At 50.9% G+C, this 27,533-nt stretch overlaps 1 protein-coding gene across 12 annotated transcripts in view; it reads right to left on the bottom strand.

Annotated features, from left to right (window-relative positions):
* Nucleotides 1-15,999: 15,999 nt before the first annotated feature.
* The window catches only part of F8 (coagulation factor VIII), a 145,514-nt gene continuing 133,980 nt past the window's right edge, over nucleotides 16,000-27,533 (bottom strand). For 10 of the 12 annotated variants that reach the window (XR_011998251.1, XR_011998250.1, XR_011998248.1 and 7 more), the window contains 2 exons: nucleotides 26,721-26,897; nucleotides 16,000-18,096 (listed from right to left, as the gene is read on the bottom strand). Coding sequence is in view for 8 of the 12 variants with exons in the window: in XM_072744192.1 (XP_072600293.1) it covers nucleotides 17,941-18,096; nucleotides 26,721-26,897 (333 nt within the window). In the remaining 4 variants the exon portion in view is untranslated. Of the gene's footprint in view, nucleotides 18,097-25,392; nucleotides 25,646-26,720; nucleotides 26,898-27,533 lie in introns of those variants that run through there. The other 2 variants (XM_072744189.1, XR_011998249.1) reach the window with 2 other exon arrangements.

The following is a 27,533-nucleotide window of genomic DNA, read 5'->3' on the forward strand; positions in this document are numbered from 1 at the left end:
CACACACAAAATACTAAATAAATGCAAATCTTTACAAACAACGAACACAGTCAGATACCACTGTAGACCCACGCAGGCATCAGAAGGTTTAGTCTTACAATATCCAGGGTTAGACATAATGCACCTCCACGAGTTCTGGACTTTGCTGCTGGCGGTCAAAGCTGGTACCCCACTAAGGAAGGCACCCTGTCTTTTTTTTTTAATTTTTATTTATTTATTCTTGAGAGACAGAGAGAGATGCAGAGAGAGAGAGAGGCAGAGGGAGAAGCAGGCTCCGTGCAGGGAGCCCGACGTGGGACTCGATCCCGGGGCTCCAGGATCACACCCCGGGCTGCAGGCAGGCGCCAAACCGCTGCGCCCCGGGGCTGCCCGGGAAGGCACTGTCTTAAAATGGAACATGCCCCTCCCTCCCCTCCTAGCCAGCGATTCCACGCGAGGTAACCGTATCCTAGAACAATCCCTGAATACGGACAACCAGGCACACGTACAACAGTGCTCGTGAAAACGGCTTTGCTCACGCCAAAGACCTGTGACCAACTCCCGCGCCGACCGCCTGGGGCACGTTCCCACAATACAATCTTATTTGACTAAGATCAAAACAAATCAGAGATACACAAATACATAAAGGACAGAAGAACCCTTCCTGCGTCCCCTCCCGCTGCCCAGAGGGAACAGCCTTGCCCGCTTCCACCTACGGCTTCTCACACGTTCCTCTGAGCACGTAGAACATTTTCAAAACGACAGTTGCGGGGATCCCCGGGTGGCTCAGCAACTTAGCACCTGCTTTTGGCCCAGGGCCTGATCCTGAGGTCCCGGGATCAAGTCCCACGACGGGCTCCCTGCATGGAGCCTGCTTCTCCCTCTGCCTGGGTCTCTGCCTCTCTCTCTCTCTGTGTGTGTGTCTCTCATGAATAAATAAATAAAATCTTAAAAAAAAAAAAAAAAACGACAGTTGCCTGCTTTGTCTCAGTAGAGAAACCCGAGGACACACGGCCTTGCTTCTTCGGAGCCCAACCATCCTTCCCTCTGCCCACCTGCCCATGAAGCGGGGGGCCTCCTCTGAGGACTAGCCGAGACGAGACAAAATTCACCCGGTCACAATGAACAATTGAGTGGTTTTTAGTATCATCACGGACTTGTGGAACCCTCCCCCTCCCCCTCCCCCACCAGGGACATTGTCATCACCCCCAAATGAAGCCCACTGCCCAGTCCCCTGGGCCTCGCCCCTGGCGCCCGCTCATCTGTTTCCTGCAGGACTACTGATCGACTCTACCACAGAGGCCTCCTAAACAAATATTCTCCCTTGAGAATTTTTAGGCAAAGTTCAGCCCTTACAGCTCACAGCAAAATAGAAAAAAAAAATCACTACGCACAAATCAGCAAACAAGGCCCCAGGGGTAAGACCCAGCAGACACTGTAGATAACCATATCGGGCCTGAACCTTCAGCTATTTGCATCCAAGATGACCCGAACGCCACAGAGTCGGTGGACCCGAGCGCCTGGGTGGCTCATTGCTTGGGCGTCGGCCTATTGAATTTCCCTCCGGCCGTGATCTCGGGGTTGGAAAGTTGAACCCTGTCTGCTTGAGATTTCCTTTCCCCACCCTCTCTCCATAAATGTATAAATAAAATCTTTTTTTAAGATAAGAAAATTGCAGGGCCCCTGGGTGGCTCATTCAGTTAAGCTTCTGCTTTCGGCTCAGGTCATGATCCCAGGGTCCTGGGATTGAGTCCTCGCATTGGGTCCCCGGCTCAGCGGGGAGCCTGCTTCTCCCTCTCCCTCTGCTGCACCCCCACTTGTGCTCACGCTCTCTCTTTCAAGTATTAAAAATAAAAAATATTTCAGAAAAACAAACAAGAAAATGTATAGATCTAAATTAATCATGTTAACAGGTTAATAGGAAAACCCTATTATCTCAGTAGATGAAAAAATTGAATTTCATTCAACATCTATTCATGCTACTAAAAACCAGGCTTTTAACAAACCAGTCGTTTAAAAGTTATTCGTAGGGGACGCTTGGGTGGCTCAGCAGTTAAGGGGCTGCCTCTGGCTCAGGGTGTGACCCCAGGGTCCTGGGATCGAGTCCCACATCGGGCTCCCTGCATGGAGCCTGCTTCTCCCTTTGCCTCTCTCTCTCTGTGTCTCTCATGAATAAATAAACGAAACCTTAAAAAAAAATAAAAGTCACTCATAAATGATGTACAACAAATATACTTAGTGGTGAAAAGCTAAACGCATTTCCTTTAAGACTTCATATTGTAAGTCCCATCCAGCACAGGAAGGTAAAAGTAAAAGCATCAAGGCATAAAGATTGGAAAAGAAGAAACAAAATTGTCACTATCTGCAGATATTTCATTGTGTTTGTGAAATACTTAAAAATCTGTCGATAACTTACTAAAATTAATAAGGTGATTGGTAGATTTTTAAATATACAAATTGACCGCATTTCTATGTAACAGCAACACACAGAGAATGTGATTTTACAAGACACCATTCAGTGCTCCGTCCAGGACGATCAAACATCGAGGAGCAAGTGTGACTCTACCTAGGGGCAGAATTAGAACAACCTGATGGAATCCACCAAAGAGGATCTAAAAACTGCGGAGGCAAAAATTAATAAATAAAAATTAAAAAAATAAAAGCTGCGGAGGCGAGTCACGGTCAGGTTTGGACAAGCCGAGCGGCTGAGGGATTCGGTGGTCCGGCCCTCGGCGGGGAAGCTGAGAGCAGTTAGAAAGGAAGGCAGGGTGGGCCCAGGGTGTGACCCGGGGTCCCGGGATCGAGTCCAGCATCGGGCTCCCTGCGTGGGGCCTGCTTCTCCCTCTGCCTGGGTCTCTGCCTCTCTCTCTCTCTCTCTCTCTCTCTCTCTCTCTCAGTCTCTTATGAATAAATAAATGAAATCTTAAAAAAAATAAAAGAAAGGGAGGCAGGTGTGCACAGTCCCCGGCAGGAGAGCTTCAGCCAGGGGCTCCTGGAGCCGGATTGGGCTCCGGTCTACACGGAGGCTCAGCTGAGGCTGGAAAACACCGGCCGGGGAGCCGCCCGGGACCGGGGGTGTCATTCGCCTGCCTGCGGGCGGCCGCTCCGGTTCCAGGTGCTCAGGGCTCAGAACCTGCGTTTGCTCCCTTGGAATTTATTGCTTCTTGGAATTTATTGCAATGATCTGCTTTTCTCAGTTCCTGGAACTGCCTTTAGGCACAGAAATTCAGGTCAGAGTTCCTGAGTGGAACAGTATAGCTTCTGACCATATTACAGACAGAGCCTGGGGGCGCCTGGGGGGCTCAGCGGTTGAGGCCCACCTTGGGCTCAGGGCTGGTCCCGGGGTCCTGGGATCGAGTCCCGCCTGGGGCCCCGGCTTCTCCTTACCTCTCCTCCCCTCCCCCTGCTCCTGCTCTCTCCCACGGCCTCTCCCTCTTTCTCAAAGACATAAAATATTTTAAAAAATAAAATAAAATTGGACCCCACGTCACATCACATAAAACTCAGTTGGAGTAGCTTAAGGACTTAAAATTGAAAGGCCGAAAGCGCAAGACTTTTAGAAGACCAAACAGGACGCTTCCTTTATGACCCCGACATCCAAAAGGACTCCTTAGAAGAAAGTGATTGTGAAATTGGACCCGTTTAGAGTAAGTACGTCCCCTCTTAAAAACGCGTCCTATCGGGACACCTGGGTGGCACAGCGGTTTGGCGCCTGCCTTTGGCCCAGGGTGCGATCCTGGGGACCCGGGATTGAATCCCACGTCGGGCTCCTGGTGCATGGAGCCTGCTTCTCCCTCTGCCTGTGTCTCTGCCTCTCTCTCTCTGTGACTATCATAAATAAATAAAAAAATCAAAAACAACAACAACAACAACAACAACAACAACAAAAACGCGTCCTATCAAGGGTGAAAATGAAATCCTCCACCTGGGAGAAGGTATTTTCCGCATCCTCGGCCTTCCAACAGATGGCAAACAATATATCAAGGGTTGCTACAGACCTAAACCGAGCACAGAAGACACCAACGACGGAGGTTTTCTGTTTTTGTTTTGTTTTGTTTTTTTTAAGATTTTATTCATGATTGAGAGAGAGAGGCAGAGACCCAGGCAGAGGGAGAAGCAGGCCCCACGCAGGGAGCCGGACGCTGGACATGATCCCGGAACCTTGCGGTCACGCCCTGGGCCGGAGGCGTTGGTAAACCGCTGAGCGCCCCCCGCCCCCCGCCACCCCCCCCCCCCCCCCCCGGGGCGTCCCCGACGGAGGTTTTTTAAAGTCCCAACGGCAGCTGCAGCAAGGCAGGTGAGGAGCCAGGGAGCCAGGACAGGGGAGGCACGACGCGCTTGTTCAGTGTGCCCTGTCCCACCCGGCCAGCTTTGGCTCCCACCCTGGCAGCCCCTCTCCGGACCCGCACATTGTGACACCCACCCCCCCACGCCCCTGCTCCCCGATATTCTCGGCCTGGCGGCTGCGATGACCCCATGAACACAGCTGTCGCTCTCAGGCCCTGCTCTGCCCCAGGCGGTCTGGGGGGCCCTTGTCACCCCCAGGAGGAGCGCTGGTGCCTCTGTGGCCCCCAGGGGCCTGCTCCGCCCGCAGTCACTATGGCCTCTTGGCTGCCTTCGAACCCCCCCACCGGGGCTGCCCCCCCCAACAGTGATCCGGCTCCTCCCGCAGCTCGGTGCTCCCTAGCCGGTGAGCGGGTGTGTGTGACCCGGCCCAGCCCTGGGCAGCTGCCGCAGGGCTCTCCCGAGGGCCCAGGGCGCAGGGCCGCCCTCAGACCAGCCGAGGCGAAGAGCCAAGGGGTCACCCGAAGCCTGGGAGCAGCACTGCGTTTAGAACAGCATCACCCTCAACGGGCACAGACACCCGAGAGGAGCCCCCCGTGGGGGAGCGCTGAGCGTGCCGGCAGTCCTGCACACCTGTGCACCCACGTAGAGACATATGGGCCCTGACGTGTCCCGCAGTGGGCAAAACGGCAGGCCACGAAATGCCACGTGCGGCGTGGGAGAAGAGAAGGTGTCCACGCGAGCACATCTGTGTGCCTGCATGCACGCCGCCACTCCTCGGGGTGTTGGGGACTCCCTGAAGAAGTATCCCAGCGTCAAATTGGGGAGATGCTGTGTATTGTAGCCTCTTGTGGAGATCCATGGTGGCCTTTTACAAAATTCATTTTATGCATTTATTTGAGAGAGAGAGAGAGAGAGAGAGAGAGAGAGCACGAGCAGTGGGGAGGGGCAGAGCGAGAGGGAGAAGCTGGCTCCCCGCTGAGCACAGAGCCCCATGTAGGGCTTGATCCCAGGACTCCGAGATTGGGAGATCTGCCCAGGTCATGATCTCAGGGTCCTGGGACCTAGCCCCGTGTTGTACTCACTGCTCAGAGGGGAGCCTGCTCCTCCCTCCCCCTCTGCTCCTCTCTCACTCTCTCAAATACATAGATAGATAGACAAATTAATAAATACATAAATACATTTTTATGTATTAGGTCACTTGGAAGTCCTGGAGCAAAGAAACGTGTAAATCCATTTAATCCAGCGTCTATCAAACATAATTGACCACTGAGCCCTGTTGTCTCATGACATCTATTAAAACAGAACTTTCATTACACAGAAAAGACCTGGGGAAAAACTGGTCATACAAACACAGGAAATAGGGGATCCCCAGGTGGCTCAGGGATTTAGTGCTCCCTTCGGCCCAGGGTGTGATCCCAGGGTCCCGGGATCGAGTCCCACATCGGGCTCCCTGCATGGGGCCTGCTTCTGCCTCTGCCTGTGTCTCTGCCTCTCTCTCTGTGTCTCTCATGAATAAATAAATAAAAATTAAAAAAAAAACAAATGGAGATACAGCAAGATGTTCAGAGCGTGTCTGTGCACTAGGATCACAGGTACATTTCTTCTTTCGGTGTTTTGTGAGAATTGTCGTGTAATGAGTACGTGTCACTATTATAATCAAAACAGCATATTACCATTGTCGAATCACATGTTTTAAAGGCGAAACGAAAGGCAAACAGACTTTAAGATGGAAGATAATTTAATTTTGATTGATACGTAGTTCCTCGTTGGAAGCGACAGCACATTCTGCGCAACGGAATCTCGTAGCGCTTCGCTAGACTGGTTCACCTACGGCGAAACTGGGAAAAGAAGACAAATCGATGAGCTACGTTTTTGTTTTGTTTTGTTTTGATGAACTAAGTTTAAGTTACGACACCGGGACCTGGTCCGCACAGTTACCGTGCGGTCACGTTCCCTTTTCCGACAGATGATTTTAGACAACGTCTCCCCTTAACATGAACCCCGTGATTTCATTCAGACAAAATGCTTCGATGAGACAATAAGACTATGAGTGTGTCTTAGCGTCGCATAGATGGGATGGGAGGTCGATGTACAAGTACGGTCACGTAGCTTTTCTTCTGTTTTGATTGATCGATTAAATTTTTTTTTTTATTTTCAGCAATCTGTACACCCAATGTGGAGCTCAAACTCATGACCCCAAGATCACCCACTCCATGGACTGAGCCACCCAGGCGTTCCTCTTCCTTGCAAAGTATTTTTACAGGCGCCCGGGTGGCTCAGTCGGTTAAATGTCTGACTCTTGGTTTCGACTCAGGTCATGATCTCATGGGTCAAGGGATCGAAGCCCACTTCGGGCTCGGCATCCAGCGGGGAGTCTGCTTGAAGATTCTCTCTCTTCTTCTCTGTCTGTCCCTTCCCACTTGTGCTCTCTCTCTCAAATTAGTAAACAAATCTTTAAAAAAATAAAATTTTTGTTAAAGAACTTATTAACCAAACAATACAATTTCTTCTGGAAATATTGGGTAGTGTAATTAGTTGAAAATCAACATGAAAATCAATAACAACAACAATAGAAATAATGATTCCAACTGCGCATTTACCACCACGAGGAGATAGCCAATGTCTATTACTTTGGTAAGAGCCCTAAGAGATTTTTGCCTTGTACATCTACTTTTTTTTTAGATTGTCATTTTATTCATTTATTCATTCATTTATTTATTTATTTATTTTAATTTTTTTATTAAAAAAATTTTTTTTAAGACAGAGATTTTTTTATTTTATTTTTTTTAACTTTTATTTATTTATTTATGATAGTCACAGAGAGAGAGAGAGAGAGAGAGAGAGAGAGGCAGAGACACAGGCAGAGGGAGAAGCAGGCTCCATGCACCGGGAGCCCGACGTGGGATTCGATCCTGGGTCTCCAGGATCGCGCCCTGGGCCAAAGGCAGGCGCCAAAATGCTGCGCCACCCAGGGATCCCTTAAAAAATTTTTTTACCAATAAAAATAAATTTATTATTAAAAAAGAAAGGAATGCAAAAAGAAAAAAAAGAAATGAATACAGTTTCAGTCTTACATCACTATATTTTTGTCTCTTTGCTATAGTTTCCCATACCATATCCTAACTCACTTAATGTCATTATGTAGTTTGGTAAGTTTGATGGAAATATTATTATAGATGTTAAAGTAATTATCAATAATGTCAAATTATCAAGTAAGTAGGCTCCATGCTTGTGTGGAGTCCAACATCAAACTTGAACTCATGACCCAGAGATCAAGACCCAAACTGACACCAACAGTCTGATACTTAGCCGACTGAGGCACCCAGGTGCCGCTAGTTTCTTTTCCTTTTTTTTTTTTAAAGATTTTATTTATTTATTCATGAGAGACACAGAGAGAGAGAGAGAGAGGCAGAGACCCAGGCAGAGGGAGAAGCAGGCTCCATGCAGGGAGCCCGACGTGGGACTCGACCCCAATTCTCCAGGATTATGTCCTGGGCCGAAGGTGGTGCCAAACCGCTGCGCCACCCGGGCTGCCCGGCCTCTAGTTTCTAATAACAAACTAGGTTAAATTGTATATCCTCTATTATAATCGGCTTTTTCCCACTCAATAATATTTCAGGAATACAATTCCATATAACGATCCTCTACAACAACGTTTGGTGACTATATAGTGCTCATTGTACGAGCCTTTGGTGCTTTCTTTAACCAGCCGATGGACATTTAAGTTGTGTCTGTTTTTTCACTATTATAAACCATAGTAAAAATTCCTTACACACGTTTCTTCACATACTTGACAGCTCCAGTCGGTGTCCCTGATTGCTACCAGGCGCTGAGCCACTACTTGAAGGCCTCGTAACAGCTGCAGCTAGTGCTGTACAGGTGAGTACAGAGGTCCCGAAGCACAGAGAAACTGTTCAATCCTTACAGTGAGATGTATTTTTTATTTTCATTTATTTTTCATTAATTTATATATCTAGATCTTTAAAGATTTTTTCTTTCTTTATTCATGGGAAACACAGAGAGGCGGAGACCTATGCAGAGGGAGAAGCAAGCTCCCTGCCGGTAGCCCGATGCGGGACTCGAACCCAGGACCCTGGGGTCACGACATGAGCCGAAGGCAGACGCTCAACCACTGAGCCAGGGAGGTGTCCCATGAAATGAAATTTTTAAAAACCAGTATTACTGGGGCACCTGGCTGGCTCAGTCAGTGGAGTGTGCGACTCCTGGTTTTGGGGTTGTGAGTTCAAGCCCAACGTTGGGGGTAGACATTCCTTCAAAATAAAATGTCAAAAAAAAATCTGTATTATCGAGACTCTACCGTGTTCTTAGTACCAAGCACCAATTTTTCCTGGGTCTTCATGTGCCCTTTATGGACATAGACTCAAATATACCTTCATTTTTGTAATATCTAAAAAAAAATCATACATTGAAGTGTTTTTTTTTTTTTCCCTTGCTGTATTATTTTGGTCGCCTCCCACAAAGAAGTTAATAATGTGCCACCAGCATCTATCAGTTTTCCTTCTAATCTTTCTTTCCTTAAATTTTTTTTTTGCTCAAGGGCCAATTGTAATGTGAACATTATTTATTTATTTATTTATTTATATTTATTTATTTATTTATTTATTTTTGCCATTTATTTATTTATGTAACACTTGTCTTCGTTGAAGTCGGATTCCCACCGTACAGTGTAACACCCAGCGCGCATCCCATCAGGCGCCCTCCTCGGTGACTTTCACTCTAGTATTTTTAATAACCGGATAAGGTGTTTAAGTAGATGAGCTCAGCCGTAGTAGACGAGCGTTTACACCCGGTCTTGCCCAGCTCCCGTCAGTTTTTCATCAATGTCGTCTTTTGTCTTGCCGTGTCTTGCCTCCACTTTTGCCCGCCGTCCTCACTGCGGCCAGCTCGCCTGCCCCGGGGGGGCTTACTGGTTTTGCTCCCCAGGGTGAGCCATCTACTCCAGAGAGGGAAGGGCACCTCTGGCACGTCGCCTGCCCTCTGCACAGAAGTCCTTCCGAGCGTGTGTGTTTAACCGATACTTCGGCTGCTTCTGATGCAGCGGGCCTGGTGGCCATCGTCCCAGTGGCGGGGACTTCAGGACTCGGGATCACCGATCCCTGGACTGGAGCGTTGGCTTCCCGAGCAGGGAGACGCGGCCTTTCCCCGGGCTTGGGAAGACCGAACATGTTGCCAGGCTCGCAGGCTGCCTGACGTCCACCTGGGGCCTGTGTCACCTTTCTGGCCCTACGGAAGGGGGCCGCCCCATAGGGGACATGGAGAAATGCCACCCAGGGTGCCCCTCGGGGACAGGCTCACGGTGTTGGCCACACGCAGCCTGGATAAAGGCTCAGCCGCTTCCTGGGTGCCTGGGGGGCTCAGACGGTTTAGCTTCGGACTCTCGACTGAGACTTGGTGGTGATCTGGGGGTCCTGGGATCGAGCCCCAGGTTGGCTCCACGCGGGGTGTGGAGCCTGCTTAGGATTCTCTCTCCCTGCCCCCCGCACCCCACTCTCATGTGCTCTTCCCCCCTCCAAAAAAACCCAGACTTTGCCACTGGGGCTAACGGGAGAGGAGGCTGGTGGGGTCGGCCAGGCTGTGTTGGGCCTGCGCGCCTGGTGTCCCCGACACCCCGAACCCGCGTCCCTCCCGCCAGGCCCATGATCCGAACGCGGGTTCAAGGCTCCAACAGCGGCCACGCACGTAGGTTTCTTGGGCAAGAAGCTTCGCTGCAGAACTCGGCTGACGTCTGTTGGCTGCACGGAGGTGCGTGTCGCTGAGCAGGGCCCGGGTGGCTCCCGAGATCGCTGGAGATCATCGGTGGCCCACGGGGGCCACACGCCCCCCTGCCCTCTGCACCCCCGGGCCCAGCCGACGGTGTCCCGCTGTCCCGGCTCCGACTCACCAGCCGCCGGCGAGACAGCTGAGCGGGCCTGGGGACATGCTGCTCCCATCGCCCGACCCCTCGGTCCGCCGTGTCCCGTGGGCCTTCCCTGCCAGCCCAGACAGGAGCCCAGCAGCCTTGGGCCTCGACCTTGGGATTGGCGCCACTCGGAAACCCGATTACACGGTGTCCACGAGCACTCCCTGACCCCAAGGGAAAGATAACGAGGAGGAAACGAAGTCCGTGGAAAAGCAAACAGTCATAAACCTGCTTATCCGCGGCCGCCGCTGCAATGGGCGCTGCCCGTAAGCCACACGCACCGCCTTGACCTTTGCCTTCACCTTTGCCTTCACCGCAGACGGACCCGCGGGGGGGGGGGGGGGGTGGTGGGCGCTGGGGGTGCAGTTCCCCCGCCTGTCGGGCCCCTCTCCTCCCTCCTCCCTGCCTCCTCCCCCTCCTCCCTCTCCCGCTCCCCCTCCTCCCTGTCCGTCTTTCCTCCTCCATCTCCCCCTCTTCCATCTCCCCTCTTCCTTCTCCCTCCCCCTCCCTCCCCCTCCTACTCCCTCTCCCTCTCCTCCCTCTTCCCTCTCCCTCCTACTCCATCTCCCTCCTCCTCCCTCTCCCTTCCCCCCTCCTCCGTCTCCTCCTACCTCCCTGTCCTCCCTCCTCCTTCTAGCCTCCTCCCCCTCCTCCCTCTCCCCCTCCTCCTTCTCTCCCTCCTTCTTCCTGCCTCTTTCCCGTCCTCCCTCCTCCATCTCTCACTCCTCCCTCTCTCTCCTCTGGGTTCCCTGTCCTCCCTCCTTCCTGCCTCCTCCCCCTCCTCCTTCTTCCCCTCTTCCCTCTCCTCCCTCCTCCCTGCCCCCTCCTCCCTCCTCCTTCCTGCTTCCTCCCCCTCCCTGCCCCTCTCCTCCCTCCTCCTTCCTGCCTCCTCCCCCTCCTTCCTCTTCCCTTCCTCCCTCTCCCCGCTCCCCCTCCCCCGTCCCTCCTCCTCCCTGTCTCCCGACTCCCTCCTCCCTCTTCCTGTTCTCCCTCCTCCCTCCTCCTCCCTGTCCCTCCTCCTCCCTGTTCCCCTACTCCCTCCCTCCCCCTTCCTCCCTCCTTCCCCTTCCTTCCTCCCCCTCCTCCCTCCTCTGTCTCCCCCTCCTCCATTTTCCCTCTCTCTCCCTTCCCTCCTCCCCCCTCTCTTCCTTCCTCCCTGTCCTTCCTCCTCCTTCCTGCCTCTTCCCTCTCCTCCCTGTCCTCCCTCCTCTTTCCTGCCTCCTCCCCCCTCCTCCCTCCCTCCTCCTTCCTGTCCCCCCTCCTCCCTCTCTCCCTCCCCCCTCCCCCTCCTCCCTCTCCATCTTCTCCTTCTTCCCGTCCTCACTCCTCTCCCTCGTCCTCCCTCTCCCCCTCCTCCCTGCTCTGCCTCCTCCCCCTCCTCCCCCTCCCACAGCTTACGTGAGGCAGCAGAGGAGCCCCACTAGGACGATGGCGAAAAGGAAGGCGAATACAGCGGCCGTGGGGACGGAGCTCTTGATGCGGTCCCACACGTAGTCCTGGAAGCTGCTCAGCCAGGACCTGCGGTTGTCTGCCGGGAAAGCCACCGTGTCATCGGATGGGGCAGTGCCAGGTGAGCCCCGCTGCGGCCCCGACCCCGGGCCCGGGGGTGCTCGTGTCCCCGGCTCCGCAGCCCACCAGCCGCACCCCCATCCGCGGCCAGGGCACCGCCTGGACCGCCTGGGCCGCGGCGGGGGCCTCCGAGACCGGTGTCCCCAGGAGCGGCCTCGGTCCCGGCCCCTGCGCTGCCTCCCGGGCTCCCGGCCTTGGCTGCGCAGGCCCGGCCGTCCCGCTGCCGCTGCTGCTCTGTTCTCCTTAGGGCTGTTTCCTTCTTTCTTTGCGGGAGGGTGGGAGATGGGGGGGGCCTCCAGCTGACCCGATCTGCGCTGACCGGGCCCTAAGCCTCCCGGGCGGCCCGTGCACCTACCCCGCGGGGGTGGCAGCGCCTGGGCCTCGTCCTGGACACCGAAGGCGGGCGCCGCGCCGTCGGGCAGGAGGCAGCTGGCGGAGCACAGCACGACGGCGGCCGTCAGCAGCTGCGGGGCCTCCATGCCCGGCCTCCAACGCCCCGGCAGCTTGGGCTGCAGAGGACACAGGGCAGGCCTCGGGGCGACTGGACAGAGCGAGGACACCTCGGCGGAGCGACACCGTGAGCCCCGAGCGCGTCCCCTCCCCCGAGGCCCCACGAGGCTCCCCCCACCCCCGGCCTCCCTACCCAAGGCTGCAGCTCACAGCTCTTGTTCTCCCCCAAACCTGGGCTGTCACCCTCCATTCTCCTTTTATACTCCCTGCCTCATCCATCCCAGAAGTCACAGTGCTCTCTGCCCCGCGGGGCCTCCCCGCGCACCCCCGCAGCCTGGTGTCCCGGCCTCCTCCGGGCTTTGCTCTAAGGCACAGAAGAGCCCCCTTGCGCCCCTGCCCCCCTGCCCTACCCTCTCCTCCCGGTCGCCCCACCTCAGCCCGATTTCCGCTTACCAAGCCTGTGTTCCCGGCTGGAGTCTTTGGCTCCCCGACCCCTCCTGCAAATATTCCCCCGACTCTTTAGCTCACCCACTTTAAGTGCTCAAATGTCACCTTCTGGGACCCTGGATTCAGATTGTACCCGCCTCCCCACTAACTTCCTCATCAGCTGACCTGCTCCGTCTTCCCGCACACACTTCATCAGGATGGACTTTGGGATTTCTGTTCCGTGTTTATTTGATCCTATGTGTTTTCCTGGTGAAGGTGTCAGCAGTGCGAGGCAGGGGCTTTGTCCGGGGCTCACTGCTGCTCGCTACCTAGCCCTGCACTGTTTTTGGGTGAATGAGTGGCTGGCGGATTGTCTGTGGCCTGAGCCAGCAGTCTCCCGTCCCTGGGCCCAGCACGGGGGTTCTGAACAAGGACGGGACATCCTGGGTAGCTACTGGGAAGGCTTTTCTCCATCTTGACAGAAGATGTGGTGCCATCCCGTCCCGTGTGCTGCCTCAAGCACTGTTTAAGGGCTTAAGGGCGATGGCCACGAGGCAATGGCTAAGACAATGACACCTCCGAGGCACCAAGCCAACACCTGCAGCCCTCCTGCGGGCTGCTCGGCATGTGAACACAGAACCCCGACTTGGGCCATTCAAGCTTGGCCTTTCTAGTACCACGACATCTATGATGAAGCCAGTCAGGTAGTGTTGAGAGGGCTTAAAGTGACCCAAGTGGCAGGGCAGGCCACTCACCTGACTCAGCGACAGCGTCCAAAGGAGCCAGAGAAGTAGGCTTGTCTTCAGAGTGCAGCAGTCCACAGAAGTAGCTCAGAGGCCTCGCCTAACGTCTCTGAGGTTCCGAACAGAACTCCCCCACTGATTATGACGTCATCCATGAACCCCAACCCCCGGTCTCCATCGGACAGCTGCACACAGAGGCACCTTCTGCCTCTTACCCACAGTTGTGCTTCCCCGCAGGCCCGAACCACTCTAAGATGTGTGATGTGCCACAGGGTGTGTCCCCTCCCTTAGAGTAGCGTCCACATGGCACTTGGATAAACGGTGAAGGTAGCACTTCATATTTGTGGGGGGGGGGGATGGTTTAATATGATGATGCACTGAAGGAAAACCCTACACATAAATTAAATAAATAAATTCTAGATGGATCAGGGACTGAACAAACATAAAACCGTGTACATATTGGAATAAAATCTGGGTGGATGCATTTATCATCTTGGTGTGGAAAAAAGTGACTCTAAGCATGTCATCTAAGCCAAAGCCATACTTGAAAGTACTGATAATAAACTCACGGCATAAAAAGTGTGAAGTTTTGGGGCCCTGGGTGGCTCAGCCTGTTAAGCATCTGCCTTGGGCTCAGGTCATGATCCTGAGTCCTGGGATGGAGCCCTGCATGGGCCCCCCTGCTCAGCAGGGAGCCTGCTTCTCCCTCTTCCTCTGCCACCCACTCCCTCTGCTTGCATTCTCTCACCTTCTCTCCCTTTCAGATAAAGTACTAAAAATCTTTTAAAACCCCCCAAAGCTTTCATAAAGCAAAATACTGTAAAGAATATGTGACTAATGACAAATTTGGCAACACATTTCATAACATATATGACAAATAATAGGTTAAGATCCTTAAGACACAAAGAACTCCTACTCATTGATTTTTTTAAAGATCTATTTATTTATTTTAGAGAGAGACAGAGAGAGAGAGTGAGCATGTGGGTCAGTGCAGGGAGGGGCAAGGGGAGAGAGCCCTCAAGTGGACTCCCTGCCAGGCACAGAGCCCGACCTGGGGAGCCCAAAGTGGGCCCTGAGAGCATGACCTGGGCTGAAACCAAGAGTTGGATGCTCCACCAGCCGAGCACCCAGGCGCCCCATCCCATAAGTTAATTTTTAAGAAAAGATGGTCACGTCCACAGAGGAACCAGCGTGAATGATGCCTTAGAGTTGGGTCAGAAAGCAAAGGGCAAATTATGATCTATGCTATGGAACAGCATGGAATCCAGCGATGAAAATGAGCCAGCAGGAAATGTCTGCAGTCGGGGGGGAGGGGGGGGGGCTCCGGCCGTCATGCCTAGTGCTCCCCGGTGTCGTCAGGTCCTTACCCGAGACAGTCACCACGGGGTATCCACAGGCTCACCTTTGGTAGGCAGTGCCCGATGGTCTTCCAAAACAGTCAAAACAGTCATACCACAACAGCGTACACCCGCTCCACACCCACCCGTCAGTTGTGCACGCTACAAACATTTTCTCCCAGCCTGTCTGTGAACAGAAGATCTGAAGCTATGCAAGGTCTGGGGATGCTGTTGAGGACACCTGCCATGACCCTCCTAGTAGTTCTATTGTTCGCTGTTCATAGAGCTTTAATTCACTTGAGACTAATTTTATTTTTGTACAGTGTGAGGAAGGAGTCGCATTTCATTTTTTAAAAAATGGCTTTCTCTCTTTAAAGCATATTTATTTATTTGGTTTTAGTAGACGCTACTCCCAGTGTAGGGCTTGAACTCACAGCCCCGAGATCAAGAGTCACGCGCTCTACTGCTGAGCCAGCCAGGTGCCCCAAATTTCAATTTTTTACAAGGATTTCTGGTTGGCCCAGTACTCCTGTCCTGGGGGGCTCTTTTGTCATCAATCAAGTGTCCATATATAATGTGGGTCTATCTCTGGATTCTAATACGTCCCACTAGTCTATCGATCTGTCCTTGTGTCAGTACCACATTGTCTTCATTACTGTTGCTTTGAAATACATGTGGCCTGGCTAGCTCAGTGGGCAGAGCCTGTGACTCTTGATTTCGGGTTGTGAGTTCAAGCCCCATGCTGGGTGTAGAGATTACGTCAAAATGAATTTAAAAATCTTCAAAGATGAAATAAGATAAATGCTGCTATCTGATATTTTGGCTATTCTCGGCCTTTTACATTTCCACATGCTGGATTCCACAGTGAGAACACGCTGGACTTCACACTGAGACTGTGCTGAATCTACAGCTCTGTCTGTGAAGAACATCTTTGTAACATTGAGTCTTCTGGTCTCAACTACTTAGGTCTTTTGAGATATCTCTCAATGAAACTCTATAAGTGGTCTCCGTTTTGGTTAGCAATATGGGGACACTGTACCCGCAAGTTTCTAGGAGCGCTCTGCCAGTCATCAGCCTGTGAGTAGGTAGTCAGAGGGTTAGAAATCCTCAGGGTCATTTTATAAACAATAAAGTTGAGTCTGAATCTGCATTTTGTCATTGTGAAGCTGGATTTTTTTGTGTGTGTGAAGCTGGATTTTTATATAGTCTGTTCTATAACATTGAAAGACAGACTCATTTTAATATGTATCTTCCAAAGATTGTTGACTTGTGACCTTGAGATTATGTCTTTCTTTTTTTAAGATTTTATTTATTTATTCATGAGAGACACAGAGAGACAGAGAGAGAGGCAGAGACGCAGGCAGAGGGAGAAGCAGACCCGGCACAGGGAGCCCCGACATGGGACTCGATCCCGGGACTCAAAGGTCACGCCCTGGTTCAAAGGCAGGCGCCAAACCGCTGAGCCACCCAGGCACCCCAAGATTGTCTGATAAAATGTTTGTGATAGAAAATTATATTTGTTCACTGAAAGTACTTTTGTCATAGGAGAGTGAATTTGCTTCCCGATCTTCTGATCATTAACTTGCTGTGATGTCGGTGATTGCCGCTAACGGAGCGGCCTTCTAGAACCGCGCGGGTTTTCTGGCGTTAGCAATAGTGTGTGCGTGCTCCTCGCCCAGGTTTACCCAGTAGACAATGCACATCCTCATTCTTCTACATTCGCCCTGGAATTTCCCACTGGCCCCAGGCTGTGTTTTGCTCTGGTCTCTCTTTAATTCCGCTTTGCACTAAGAGACTCTGATCTGAGGATTCTGATTTGTTTGATGATTATTTTTGTACAATTTCATCCCAAAGAAATTTTTTCCTCTTGTTTTATTTGACCACATCCAATGTGATCTTCCTCTTGGCAACTTTCAATTTTTATCCTGGTTAGAGCACTTCGCATAGCTCAGCCTGTGGCATTCTGCAGTGCCCAGTGCAGTGTTGCTCACCCCGGGCACAAGAGTGTCGGCAGAGAGTTCTAGAACTTACTCAGCCTGCACCCCCCATTTCTTTTTCAGTCTCTCGCCTTCTATGAAGTCTTATCCTGGATCAAGGCTCCGTTTTAATTAAAAAAAATTTTTTTAACCTCTCATAAATTATCTCAGTTTCTACTCTGAGTTCAGTTTAGTCTGGTTCCTGACTCACTAATTCGGATTTCTAAAGTGTCCATCCTGCGATTCAGCTCATCTGTCTCGAAGATCGCTGTTCACATTTTTATTTCCAGTGTGAAACTACATCTGTTGAAGGCGGTTGTGCGTGTGTCAAGGTTTTATGTGAGCAGTCATGGAGGAAAGCAGCAGGAGGGCCCAAGGGCTGGATCCAAGAGCATTTCAGAAATTGGTGTATCTGGCCCATAGAAAGGAATTCCAGAGCAGGGTCATTAAGAGGGAGCAGGGTGGCTGACCTTTTCCAGGAAGTAGAACCAGGTCACCTCGGGGTCCGCTTGCCTCCCGGGCTGCTCGGGAAAGCCAGTTAGCGACCTCTGTGCATCAGCCCTAACCCGGCGGCCGCGGAGTCCTAACCGTGTGCACCTGCCCCCCGCGCTGCTCTGCGATCACCCGCCTTCCCAGGAGGTCGCAGCAGCGCCAGCACGGTCACCACGAAGTGCTCTAGTTCGGGGGAAAAGCATCGATTTCCTCGCCTCTCGTGAGAGTGTAAGGCCTTGTCCTGTTGCACCAGGAAGCCCCGTGGATGCGGCCGTGGGTCGCACACTTCGGGACCTCCCGGCCTCGGCCCCCTCGGCCCCCGGTGGGCGTGGGGTCCCAGTGAGGCCTGCTACGGTCGTTGCCCTTCCTGAGCCCCAAAGAGGAGGACACGGACCTATGACCTTCCGCCCGCCGTGGACACGGTCACTGCACAGACCTCGCTGTCGGCCGGAGGATGCCTTCCAGATGGGGTGCGGCCTCTCCTCAGGCCGCAGGAGGGAAGGGCGAATGTGGGAGCACTTGGGGGAGACGGGGCAGGGCCGGGGAGGCGGTGGGGGTGGGGGGCAGGGCTGGGGAGGCTGCGGGGACAGGGCTGGGAGGTGCAGGGACAGGGCGGGGAGGTGGGGAGACAGGGCGGAGAGGTGGGGGCACAGGGCGGGGAGGTGGGGGAAACAGGGCTGGGGAGGTGGGGGGGGTCAGGGCCGGGGAGGTGGCAGGGTCAGGCCGGGGAGGCAGGGGAGACAGGGCCGCAGAGGCGGGGGTCAGGCCGGCTGCTGGGTGTCACAGCCCAGGACCTCCAGCCTCAGGGCGATGTGGTGCGCCCAGCTCTGCGGGTGCAGGCGCACGTAGCGAGCCAGCAGCGGGGGTTCGAGAGCGTTCTGCACGGGTGTGGAAGAGTCCCGGTTTCCCTGGAAGACCTGAAAGGAGACCCCCAGCGCCGTGAGCTGCCGACCCGCAGGGCCCACGGCCCCCCCGACCCCCCTCCCCGCGCCCTACGCTTCCAGCAGCTTCCAGGAGCCCTGCCTCGACCCGGCTCCGCGCTAGGCCGGAGCCCTCAGGCGCTCGCCAACGTGTCCCGTGTCCCGGCCAGTGAGGGTTTAGTCCCCGCGGCCCCGCACAGTGAGGCCAGGCACTGCCGAACGTCACGGGCCTCGGGAAGCTGGGACACTAATGCCATGGGCGCCGACACCCGCCGCCTACAGTCACCGCGTGTCACACACCGAGATGCCCACGTCGCCCGAATACTTCATCATGTTGAAACCACAATAAGGCCGTTCACTGATGACATGATACTCTGCATAGAAAACCCAAAAGCTGGGATCCCTGGGTGGCGCAGCAGTTTGGCGCCTGCCTTTGGCCCAGGGCGCGATCTTGGAGACCCGGGATCGAATCCCACATCGGGCTCCCGGTGCATGGAGCCTGCTTCTCCCTCTGCCTATGTCTCTGCCTCTCTCTCTCTCTGTGACTATCATAAAAAAAAATTAAAAAAAAAAAAAAAAAAAAAGAAAACCCAAAAGCCTCCACCCCAAGATTGCTAGAACTCATACAGCAATCTGGCAGTGTGGCGGGATACAAAATCAATGCCCAGAAATCAGTGGCATTTCTATACACTAACAATGAGACTGAAGAAAGAGAAATTAAGGAGTCAATCCCATTTACAATTGCACCCAAAAGCATAAGATACCTAGGAATAAACCTAACCAAAGAGGTAAAGGATCTACACCCTAAAAACTATAGAACACTTCTGAAAGAAATGGAGGAAGACACAAAGAGATGGAAAAATATTCCACGCTCATGGATTGGCAGAATTAATATTGTGAAAATGTCCATGTTACCCAGGGCAATGTACGCATTTAATGCAATCCCTATCAAAATACCATGGACTTTCTGCAGAGGGTTGGAGCAAATCATCTTAAGATTTGTGTGGAATCAGAAAAGACCCCGAATAGCCAGGAGAATTTTAAAAAAGAAAACCATAGCTGGGGGCATCACAATGCCAGATTTCAGGTTGTACTACAAAGCTGTGGTCATCAAGACAGGGTGGTCCTGGCACAAAAGCAGACACAGAGATCAATGGAACAGAATAGAGAATCCAGAAGTGGACCCTGAAATGTATGGTCAACCAATATTTGATAAAGGAGGAAAGACTATCCTGGAAGAAAGACAGTCTCTTCAATAGATGGTGCTGGGAACATTGGACATCCACATGCAGAAGAAGGAAACTAGACCACTCTCTTGCACCAGACACAAAGATAAGCTCAAAATGGATGAAAGATCTAAATGTGAGACAAGAGTCCATCAAAATCCTAGAGGAGAACACAGGCAACACCCTTTTTGAACTTGGCCACAGAAACTTCTTTTCTTTTCTTTTCTTTCTTTTTTTTTTAGAGTTTTGTTTTTTTTTTAATTTTTATTTATTTATGATAGTCACACACAGAGAGAGAGAGAGAGAGAGAGAGAGAGAGAGAGAGAGAGAGAGAAGCAGAGACATAGGCAGAAGGAGAAGCAGGCTTCATGCACCGGGAGCCCGATGTGGGATTTGATCCCGGGTCTCCAGGATTGTGCCCTGGGCCAAAGGCAGGCGCCAAACTGCTGCGCCACCCAGGGATCCCTCCACAGAAACTTCTTGGAAGATACATCCACGAAGGCAAAAGAAACAAAAGCAAAAATGAACTATTGGGACTTCATCAAGAAAAGAAGCTTTTGCACAGCAAAGGATACAGTCAACAAAACTCAAAGACAACCTCCAGAATCGGAGAAGATATTTGCAAATGACATATCAGATAAAGGGCTAGTTTCCAAAATCTATAAAGAACTTACTAAACTCAACACCAAAGAAACCAACAATCCAATCATGAAATGGGCAAAAGACATGAAGAGAAATCTCACAGAGGAAGACATGGACATGGCCAACAAGCACATGAGAAAATGCTCCGCATCACTGGCCATCAGGGACATACAAATCAAAACCACAATGAGATCCCACCTCACACCAGTGAGAATGGGGAACATTAACAAGGCCGGAAACCACAAATGTTGGAGAGGATGTGGAGAAAAGGGAACCCTCTTGCACTGTTGGTGGGAATGTGACCTGGCGCAGCCACTCTGGAAAACTGTGTGGAGGTTCCTCAAAGAGTTAAAAATAGACCTGCCCTACGACCCAGCAATTGCACTGCTGGGGATTTACCCCAAAGATGCAGATGCAGTGAAACCCCGGGACACCTGCACCCCGATGTTTCTAGCAGCAATGTCCACAATAGCCAAACTGTGGAAGGAGCCTCAGTGTTCATGGACAGATGATGGATAAAGAAGCTGTGGTCTGTGTATACACTGGGATATTCCTCAGCCATTAGAAAAGACAAATACCCACCATTTGCTTCGACGTGGATGGACCTGGAGGGTATGATGCTGAGTGAAATAAGTCAATCGGAGAAGGACAAACAGTGTATGTTCTCATTCATTTGGGGAATATAAAAAATAGTGAAAGGGAATAAAGGGGAAAGGAGAGAAAATGAGTGGGAAATATCAGAGAGGGAGACAGAACAGGAGAGACTCCTGACTCTGGGAAACGAACTAAGGGTGGTGGAAGGGGAGATGGGCCGGGGGTGGGGGTGACTGAGTGACAGGCACTGAGGGGGGCACTTGACGGGATGAGCACTGGGTGTTATTCTATATGTTGGCAAATTGAACACCAATTAAAAATAAATTCATAAAAAATAAAAATAAAAAAAAATAAAATGAGTGTCTTGTAGACAGCAAAAAAAAAAAAAAAGGGCGTTCATAGGCACAGAGTGCCATCGTCACGCCCACCAAACGTGAGATTGCCGTAACAGGACCTGATAATTAAGAATGTCCAGTTGTCAGTAGGATGTCGCTTGAGCAATTTCTCCAATCGAGGATCTACTAAAAATCACTCGCTGCCTCTACTTATCATATGTCTTTAAATCACCTCTGATCTAGAACAGACTCCCAGTCTCTGGGCGCTTTGGGTCCTTCACGACATTGACATTTCTAAAACTCTAGGACCGCTGTGTCCTAGAACGTCCCACATTGTAAACTTGTGTGACTGTTTTCTCATTATGAGATTTTGGTTGAACATTTTTTTAAGATTTATTTATTTATCTGAGAGAGAGAGAGAGAGAGGGCGAGAGCGCACAAGCAGGAGGGCCACAGGGAGGGAATCTCCAGCAGACTCCGCCATGACGCGGACCCACGTGGGGCTGTCACAACCCGGACACCACGGCCGAGCTGATACCTGCAGTCGGACGCTGAACCCACCCCGACTGTGCGCGCCCTCTCCCTCTGTCAGTCTCTGTCAAAGAAATAAATAAAATCTTTAAAGCTTCTGTTTGCACTCACATTCCACTGGTCACAATGCGTGCGATTGCCAAGCCCAAAGTCCATGGGGTTTTCAAGGAAGCGGGCGGTGACAAATCAGGAACAAGGACACCTTTGAACTCATCAGCCGTCTTGGTTGGTTGAGGAATTCTTTAGGATTCCTAGTTCCAGCCATAGACGATTCCCTGTGGGCTGGGAGAAGCCAGGCGGCTGGAGTATTGGGTTTTTTAGGCCGGGCGCACCCTCTACTGTTGATGAAGTGAAGTGCGATTTCCTCTGTGGGACAGAAAGGGCTTTGCGTCCGGAGATGTCCTATTTGCTTTTATAGGACCCTCACCGGATTTCCACTCGTTGGTTGCTGCTCCTGTTCATCACCAAGCCAACGAGGCGTGGATCGCCCCTCACCAGACACAGCATCATCCCCAGTCTTGCGGACTTTCGAGCCCTTTGCTTTCGGTTCCAGACGCCAGTGCTCTGATCCACAGGTCTCAGGTCTTAGGATTTCTTCCCTCAGGGCGGGAATTCCTCTTTTCAGAAATGATTTTATTTGTTTCCTCCCACTGACCTCGTCTCTTCTCTCCATGCTTTCTCCTAGACTCTCCAGAGTGAGCTCTGCAGCTAGCTCACCGGGATTGGCAGGTTTATTTTCTACCTACTTGTCAATAGGAACTTAGAGTATTCTTTGTATCCCAGGAACTCTGTAGGGGAGTTAGGGCTGGTTCGATGCAATAAAGATACATATTCATATCATCAGTGAAGACAGACTACTTCTTTCCCACTTACATGCCTTTTATTTCTTTTCTTTTATTATTATTATTATTATTATTATTATTATTATTATTATTATTTTATTTCTTTTTCTTGCCTAACTTCTCTGATTCCGGTAAAATGCAGAATGGAAGTGGCAAACGTGGCTGTCCTCGTTGGTTCTGTGAAGGGTCCTAAAAGGAAAGCTCCTCTGGAGGGGAGCCGGGAGGCCCGCCGGCTGAGCCCGCACCCCTTGCCGCTTGTCCTCAGGCCAATCCAACGGGAAGACCTGGAGGCCTGCTCCACTCCGTTACCCCCAGAGCAGGAGGAAGGAAGGCTCACCCCTCCTCGCCCCGGCCCCGCAGCAGCCCGGCCAATGAGAGACCGTCACAACTCAGCCCACAACAAACCACTACACTTCCAACTTCCAGATCATTCCAATGGGCTTTTTGTTGATAGCAGCCTGTCCGGCCTCCCCCCTTTCCTGTACAAAAGGGCGTGCCTCGCTTTTGTTCTGCAGACGCCTGTGGTTCCACCCCCGCTTGCATCTTCCCCCTCGGAATTCTCTGCTGGTCGAAAATAAATCCATATTTTGCAGGTACAGTCACTGGTGATTTTATTTTTAAAGCTAACGTTTTGCCATTTCTCCACCGTATTTTCCCTTTCGGTCTGGGATTCCGATCACGTATGGCCTTCTGTGTCTCGTCTCCCGTGCGCCCTCCTCGGTAACTTCTTGAGCTGGATCTTCCCATTGACCAAATTCTCTTTGGCTGAGTCTAATCTGCTGTTAGGTCTTTCTTTCAATTTCAAGCTTCAACAATGAGGTTTTTCATTTCTAAAAGTACTTGTGTTTTCCTAAAACCGCCTAACAGTCTTGGAGAGTTAGTCATTTAAGTTGTCGTAGTTCATCGATACCTGATGTTATTCAGATACTGAATCTTTCTTGATGTTTCTGCTCACTTGGTTTTTAAAAATTTAATTTGACTAATTAAAAAATTGTTTTAAAGATTTTTATTCATTTATTCATGAGAGAGAGAAGGGCAGAGACACAGGCAGAGGGAGAAGCAGGCTCTATGCAGGGAGCCCGACGTGGGACTTGATCCCGGGTTAGGCGGCGCTAAACTGCTGAGCCACCCGGGCTGCCCAACTATTTTTTTTTTTTTTTTTATTATTCAACTATTTTTTTTAAAGAAGGATCCACACCCAGGGCACCTGGGGGGGGCGGGGTGCTCAGTCAGTGAAGCCTCTGCCTTCAGCTCAGGTCATGATCCTGATCCTGCAGTCTTGGGATTGAGCCAGGCGTCGGGCTCCCTGCTCAGTGGACAGTCTGCTTCTCCCTCTGCCCCCCTAGCAGTCGTGCTCGCTTTCTTGCGCTCTGTATCTCAAATAAATAAATACAGTCTTAACAAATAAACTCAGCTCAACACCCAGTGTGGGGCTCGAACTCACGACTCTGATACCGACTCATATGCTCTACTGACTGAGCCAGCCAGGCGCCCCTCTGCTCACTTGAAGTCAGGTCGGCCTGTTGTCTTGCATGTTTGCTGATATGTATGATCTTATCATTTTAGCATGTGGGAATCTCGGAGACCTAAACTGGGAGTGCTTCCTTCCGAGTGGACTTGGACATGGTTCTTCCAGATGCCAGGAGGTGCTACTCACCTGCAACTACTTTGGCTCCCTCTGGGGTTCATCACCTAGTGCATTCAGTTCTCCTCGCGTTTTGCTCAAAGCTTAGTCTCCTACTAACAACACTAATACAAGCATTTTCCTTTAGGAAACGTCATCCATGTTACTTTTTCTCCCATTTTACCTGTCTTTGCTCTGATTTCAGCTCATTATCTTCACATTGAGGTTCATGGGGTGAGCTTTCGGTGGTGAGGAGGCTGGAGCGCCTCCTTTCCCCATCGAGTGCAGCAATGCATTAAGAAGCAGGTGCTCGGGCAGCCCGGGGGGGCGCAGCGTTTTAGCGCCGCCTTCCGCCTCGGGTGTGATCCTGGAGACCCGGGATCGGGTCCCACGTCGGGCTCCCTGCATGGAGCCTGCTTCTCCCTCTGCCTGTGTCTCTGTCTCTCTCTCTCTCTCCTCTCTGTGTATTCTCATGAATAAATAAATAAAATATTTTTTTAAAAAAATAAATAAAATCTTTTTTTTAAAAGAAGCAGGTGCTCTAGGTGAGATAGCCTTTTTATCGTGATAATATTTACCTAACACGTAATTTACCATTTTGACCATCTTTAAGTGTACGATTCCGTGGCATAAACTGTATTCACACTGTTGAACAAGCATCACCACCGTCCATCACCAGAATTCTTCATCTTGCCAAACTGAAACTCCACCTGTTGGACAAGAACTCTCCATCGTCCTCTCCTCCAACTCTTGAGCAACCTCCGTTCTTGCAGTCTCCGTGGACCCGCCCGTTCTAGGCACCTCACGGTAGTTGTTCATTGTGTGTCAACGTGACTAGGTCACGAGGTGCCCGCCTATGTGGTCAGACACTATCCTGGGAGTGTCTGCGAGGGTATTTTTGGACGAGATTAACATTCAAATGATCGAGTGAACAGAGCGGCTAGCCTTCCAATCAATCATTTGAAAGCCTGAGTAGAACAAAAAGGCTGACCCTCCTCTAAATAAGGCAGAATTTTTCCCGCCTGCCTGCCTTTGAACCTGGACATTGGCTTTTCCGGCTCTGGGGCTCAAACTGAAGTGCTGACCCTTCCTAAGTCTTTTAAAAAAATTTTTTTTAATTGGAGTTCAGTTTGCCAACATATAGCATACCACCCAGTGCTCATCCCATCAAGTGCCCCCCTCAGTGCCCACCACCCCCTTCCTAAGTCTTGAGCTGCTGGCCTTCAGCCTGGAATTGATGCCATCAGCTCTCCTGGTTCTCAGGCTTTTGGACTCAGACCAGAGCTATACCACTGGTACTCCTGGGTCTCCAGCACACTGGCTCACCCTGCAGATCTTGGGACCTGTCAGCCTTCGTAATCGTGAGCCAATTCCTCACAATAATCCCTTTATCCCCACACACATATGCACATGTGTGCATGCACACGCACGTTCTATCAGCTCTGTTTCTCTGGCGAAGCCTAATACACTCATATACATGGAATCATACAACGTTTGTCCTTTTATGTCTGGCCTATTTCATGTAACTCAGTGCATCTGCGGTTCGTCTATATGGTACCATGTCTCAGAGATAGACCCTTTTAACAATGGGAATGTCCTCTAGAACATACACTATCTATACTCTGTTCCACTCAACTGCCAGAAGCAGAAGTCTAGTCCAGCACTGGGGGATCCGGGAATTCTTCCTGGAGGAGATGATGTGTATCTGCGACTCAAAGAATGAGCCAAGTAAAAGGGGGCAGTGGGAGAGACCTAGAAAAAAAAACAGTTCTAGGTAGAATAAACAGTATGTAGAAAAGCCTGGTAGTATGTAAAAAATCAATCAATCAAATCAAATCAAATGAAATAAAATAAATAAATAAAAATAAAAAACAGGGATCCCTGGGTGGCTCAGCGGTTTGGCGCCTGCCCTTGGTCCAGGGCACGGTCCTAGAGACCCGGGATCGAGTCCCGCGTCGGGCTCCCTGCATGGAGCCTGCTCCTCCCTCTGCCTGTGTCTCTGCCTCTCTCTCTCTCTATCATGAATAAATAAATAAAATCTTAAAAAAAAAACCCAAAGATTTAAAAAAATAAAAAACAAACAAAAAGCCTCGTATGAGAAAGAACATGCTGCTTTTAGGGACCTGAAAGTTTCTTAGTCTGGGCGGAGCTTCTTAGCGATCAGAGGAGCAAATAGCAGAAGACTCTACCGGAGGGACTGGTAAGGGCACTTGATGCGATGAGCACTGGGTGTTATGCTGTATGTTGGCAAATTGAACACCAATACAAAATAAATTTAAAAAAGTAAAAAAATAAAAATAAAAACATTAAAAAAAAATTCTTGGTGAAAAAGAAAAGAGACCATAGAGATGAATATTCATTCTCTCATTACTTGCGGGATAGCAGGACTTTTGTCAGGTCCTCTAATTAGCACAATTTGTTGACTTATGCAGCAAACCCACACCAAGAAGGAAGACTGTCTGGGTCCCACGTGTTAAAGGTCGACGAGGCCTAGGACTCTAAGTAGCTGATGCAGATACGGACATCTTTACACATTATTTGGCAAAAAACTCTCATTCGTCTTCATCCCCCTGGTTCTTGCCATCATCCTGGATGACAGCAACGTGCCTGAGGATAATCGACTTTTGGCTCTACTCTGCTCCTTCCTGGGATTGTATGTCCTTGCCTGGAGTCTCTGTGACCTCCCAGATGTCTTTCCTGGTATCCTACTACTGTAGATCCTCAATAAATATTTACCTTCAAAGTTTGATCACATAACAAAGTTATTAGGTTTCTAAATGTCAAGCCCTAGGAGAGGTTTTGTGCCTTTCCCATGAGACCAGCATACCTTGACTTTGCCATTCTGAAGAAACAGAGTCCAGTTATGGCCATCTTGACTACTGGAGATGAGGAACTCCTTCACATACATGCTGATGAGGAGAGATTTCACCCCCTGGGTGGTTATTCCTGTGACTTTCATGGTCTTCCGGAAGTCCACTTGCAGCCACTCTTTTGGGTTATTTGCCTAGGAAAGTCAGTTAGACTAGAATCCTGGGGAACAGTACCGTTTGCTCCCAGACACCCCCACATCCCCTCTTCTTTACCACGTCATAGCAGGGACCACTCTGCATTTTCATGGTCTCTCCTTAGTAGACTGTAAGCAATTTTTCAAGATTCGTTCCTACAGCCTCAGGGTCTGCCATTTAACGGGTGCCCAGGAAATGTCTGCTAAATGAGTATACGAGCCATATATAGATGGGCTAGGGTATGAGAAGCTTGGCAATGAGTCACACAATCTGTTTCGCTTAAAGTAAGCCCCTTGGAGGAGCAGAGACCACTGACTGCGTTCATCCCCAAGAGCTATCCAGGGATTGAAAATCACTAATTCAAAAAAAAAAAAAGAAAATCACTAATTCAGGGCAGCCCCGGTGGCGCAGTGATTTAGCATCGCCTTTGGCCGGGCCCTGATCCTGGAGTCCCGGGTTCGAGTCCCACATCGGGCTCCCTGAGTGGAGCCTGCTTCTCCCTCTGCCTGGGTCTCTGACTCTCTCTGTCTCTGTCTCTGTCTCTCATGAATAAATTAAAAAAAATCGTTAAAAAAAAGAAAATCACTAATTCAGTGGTTCTCAGGGAAAAAACCTGCCCAATGAACGGTAGAGGA

The sequence above is a fragment of the Vulpes vulpes genome, chromosome X (genome assembly GCF_048418805.1).
Source record: "Vulpes vulpes isolate BD-2025 chromosome X, VulVul3, whole genome shotgun sequence".
Classification (NCBI taxonomy): Eukaryota; Metazoa; Chordata; class Mammalia; order Carnivora; family Canidae; genus Vulpes; species Vulpes vulpes.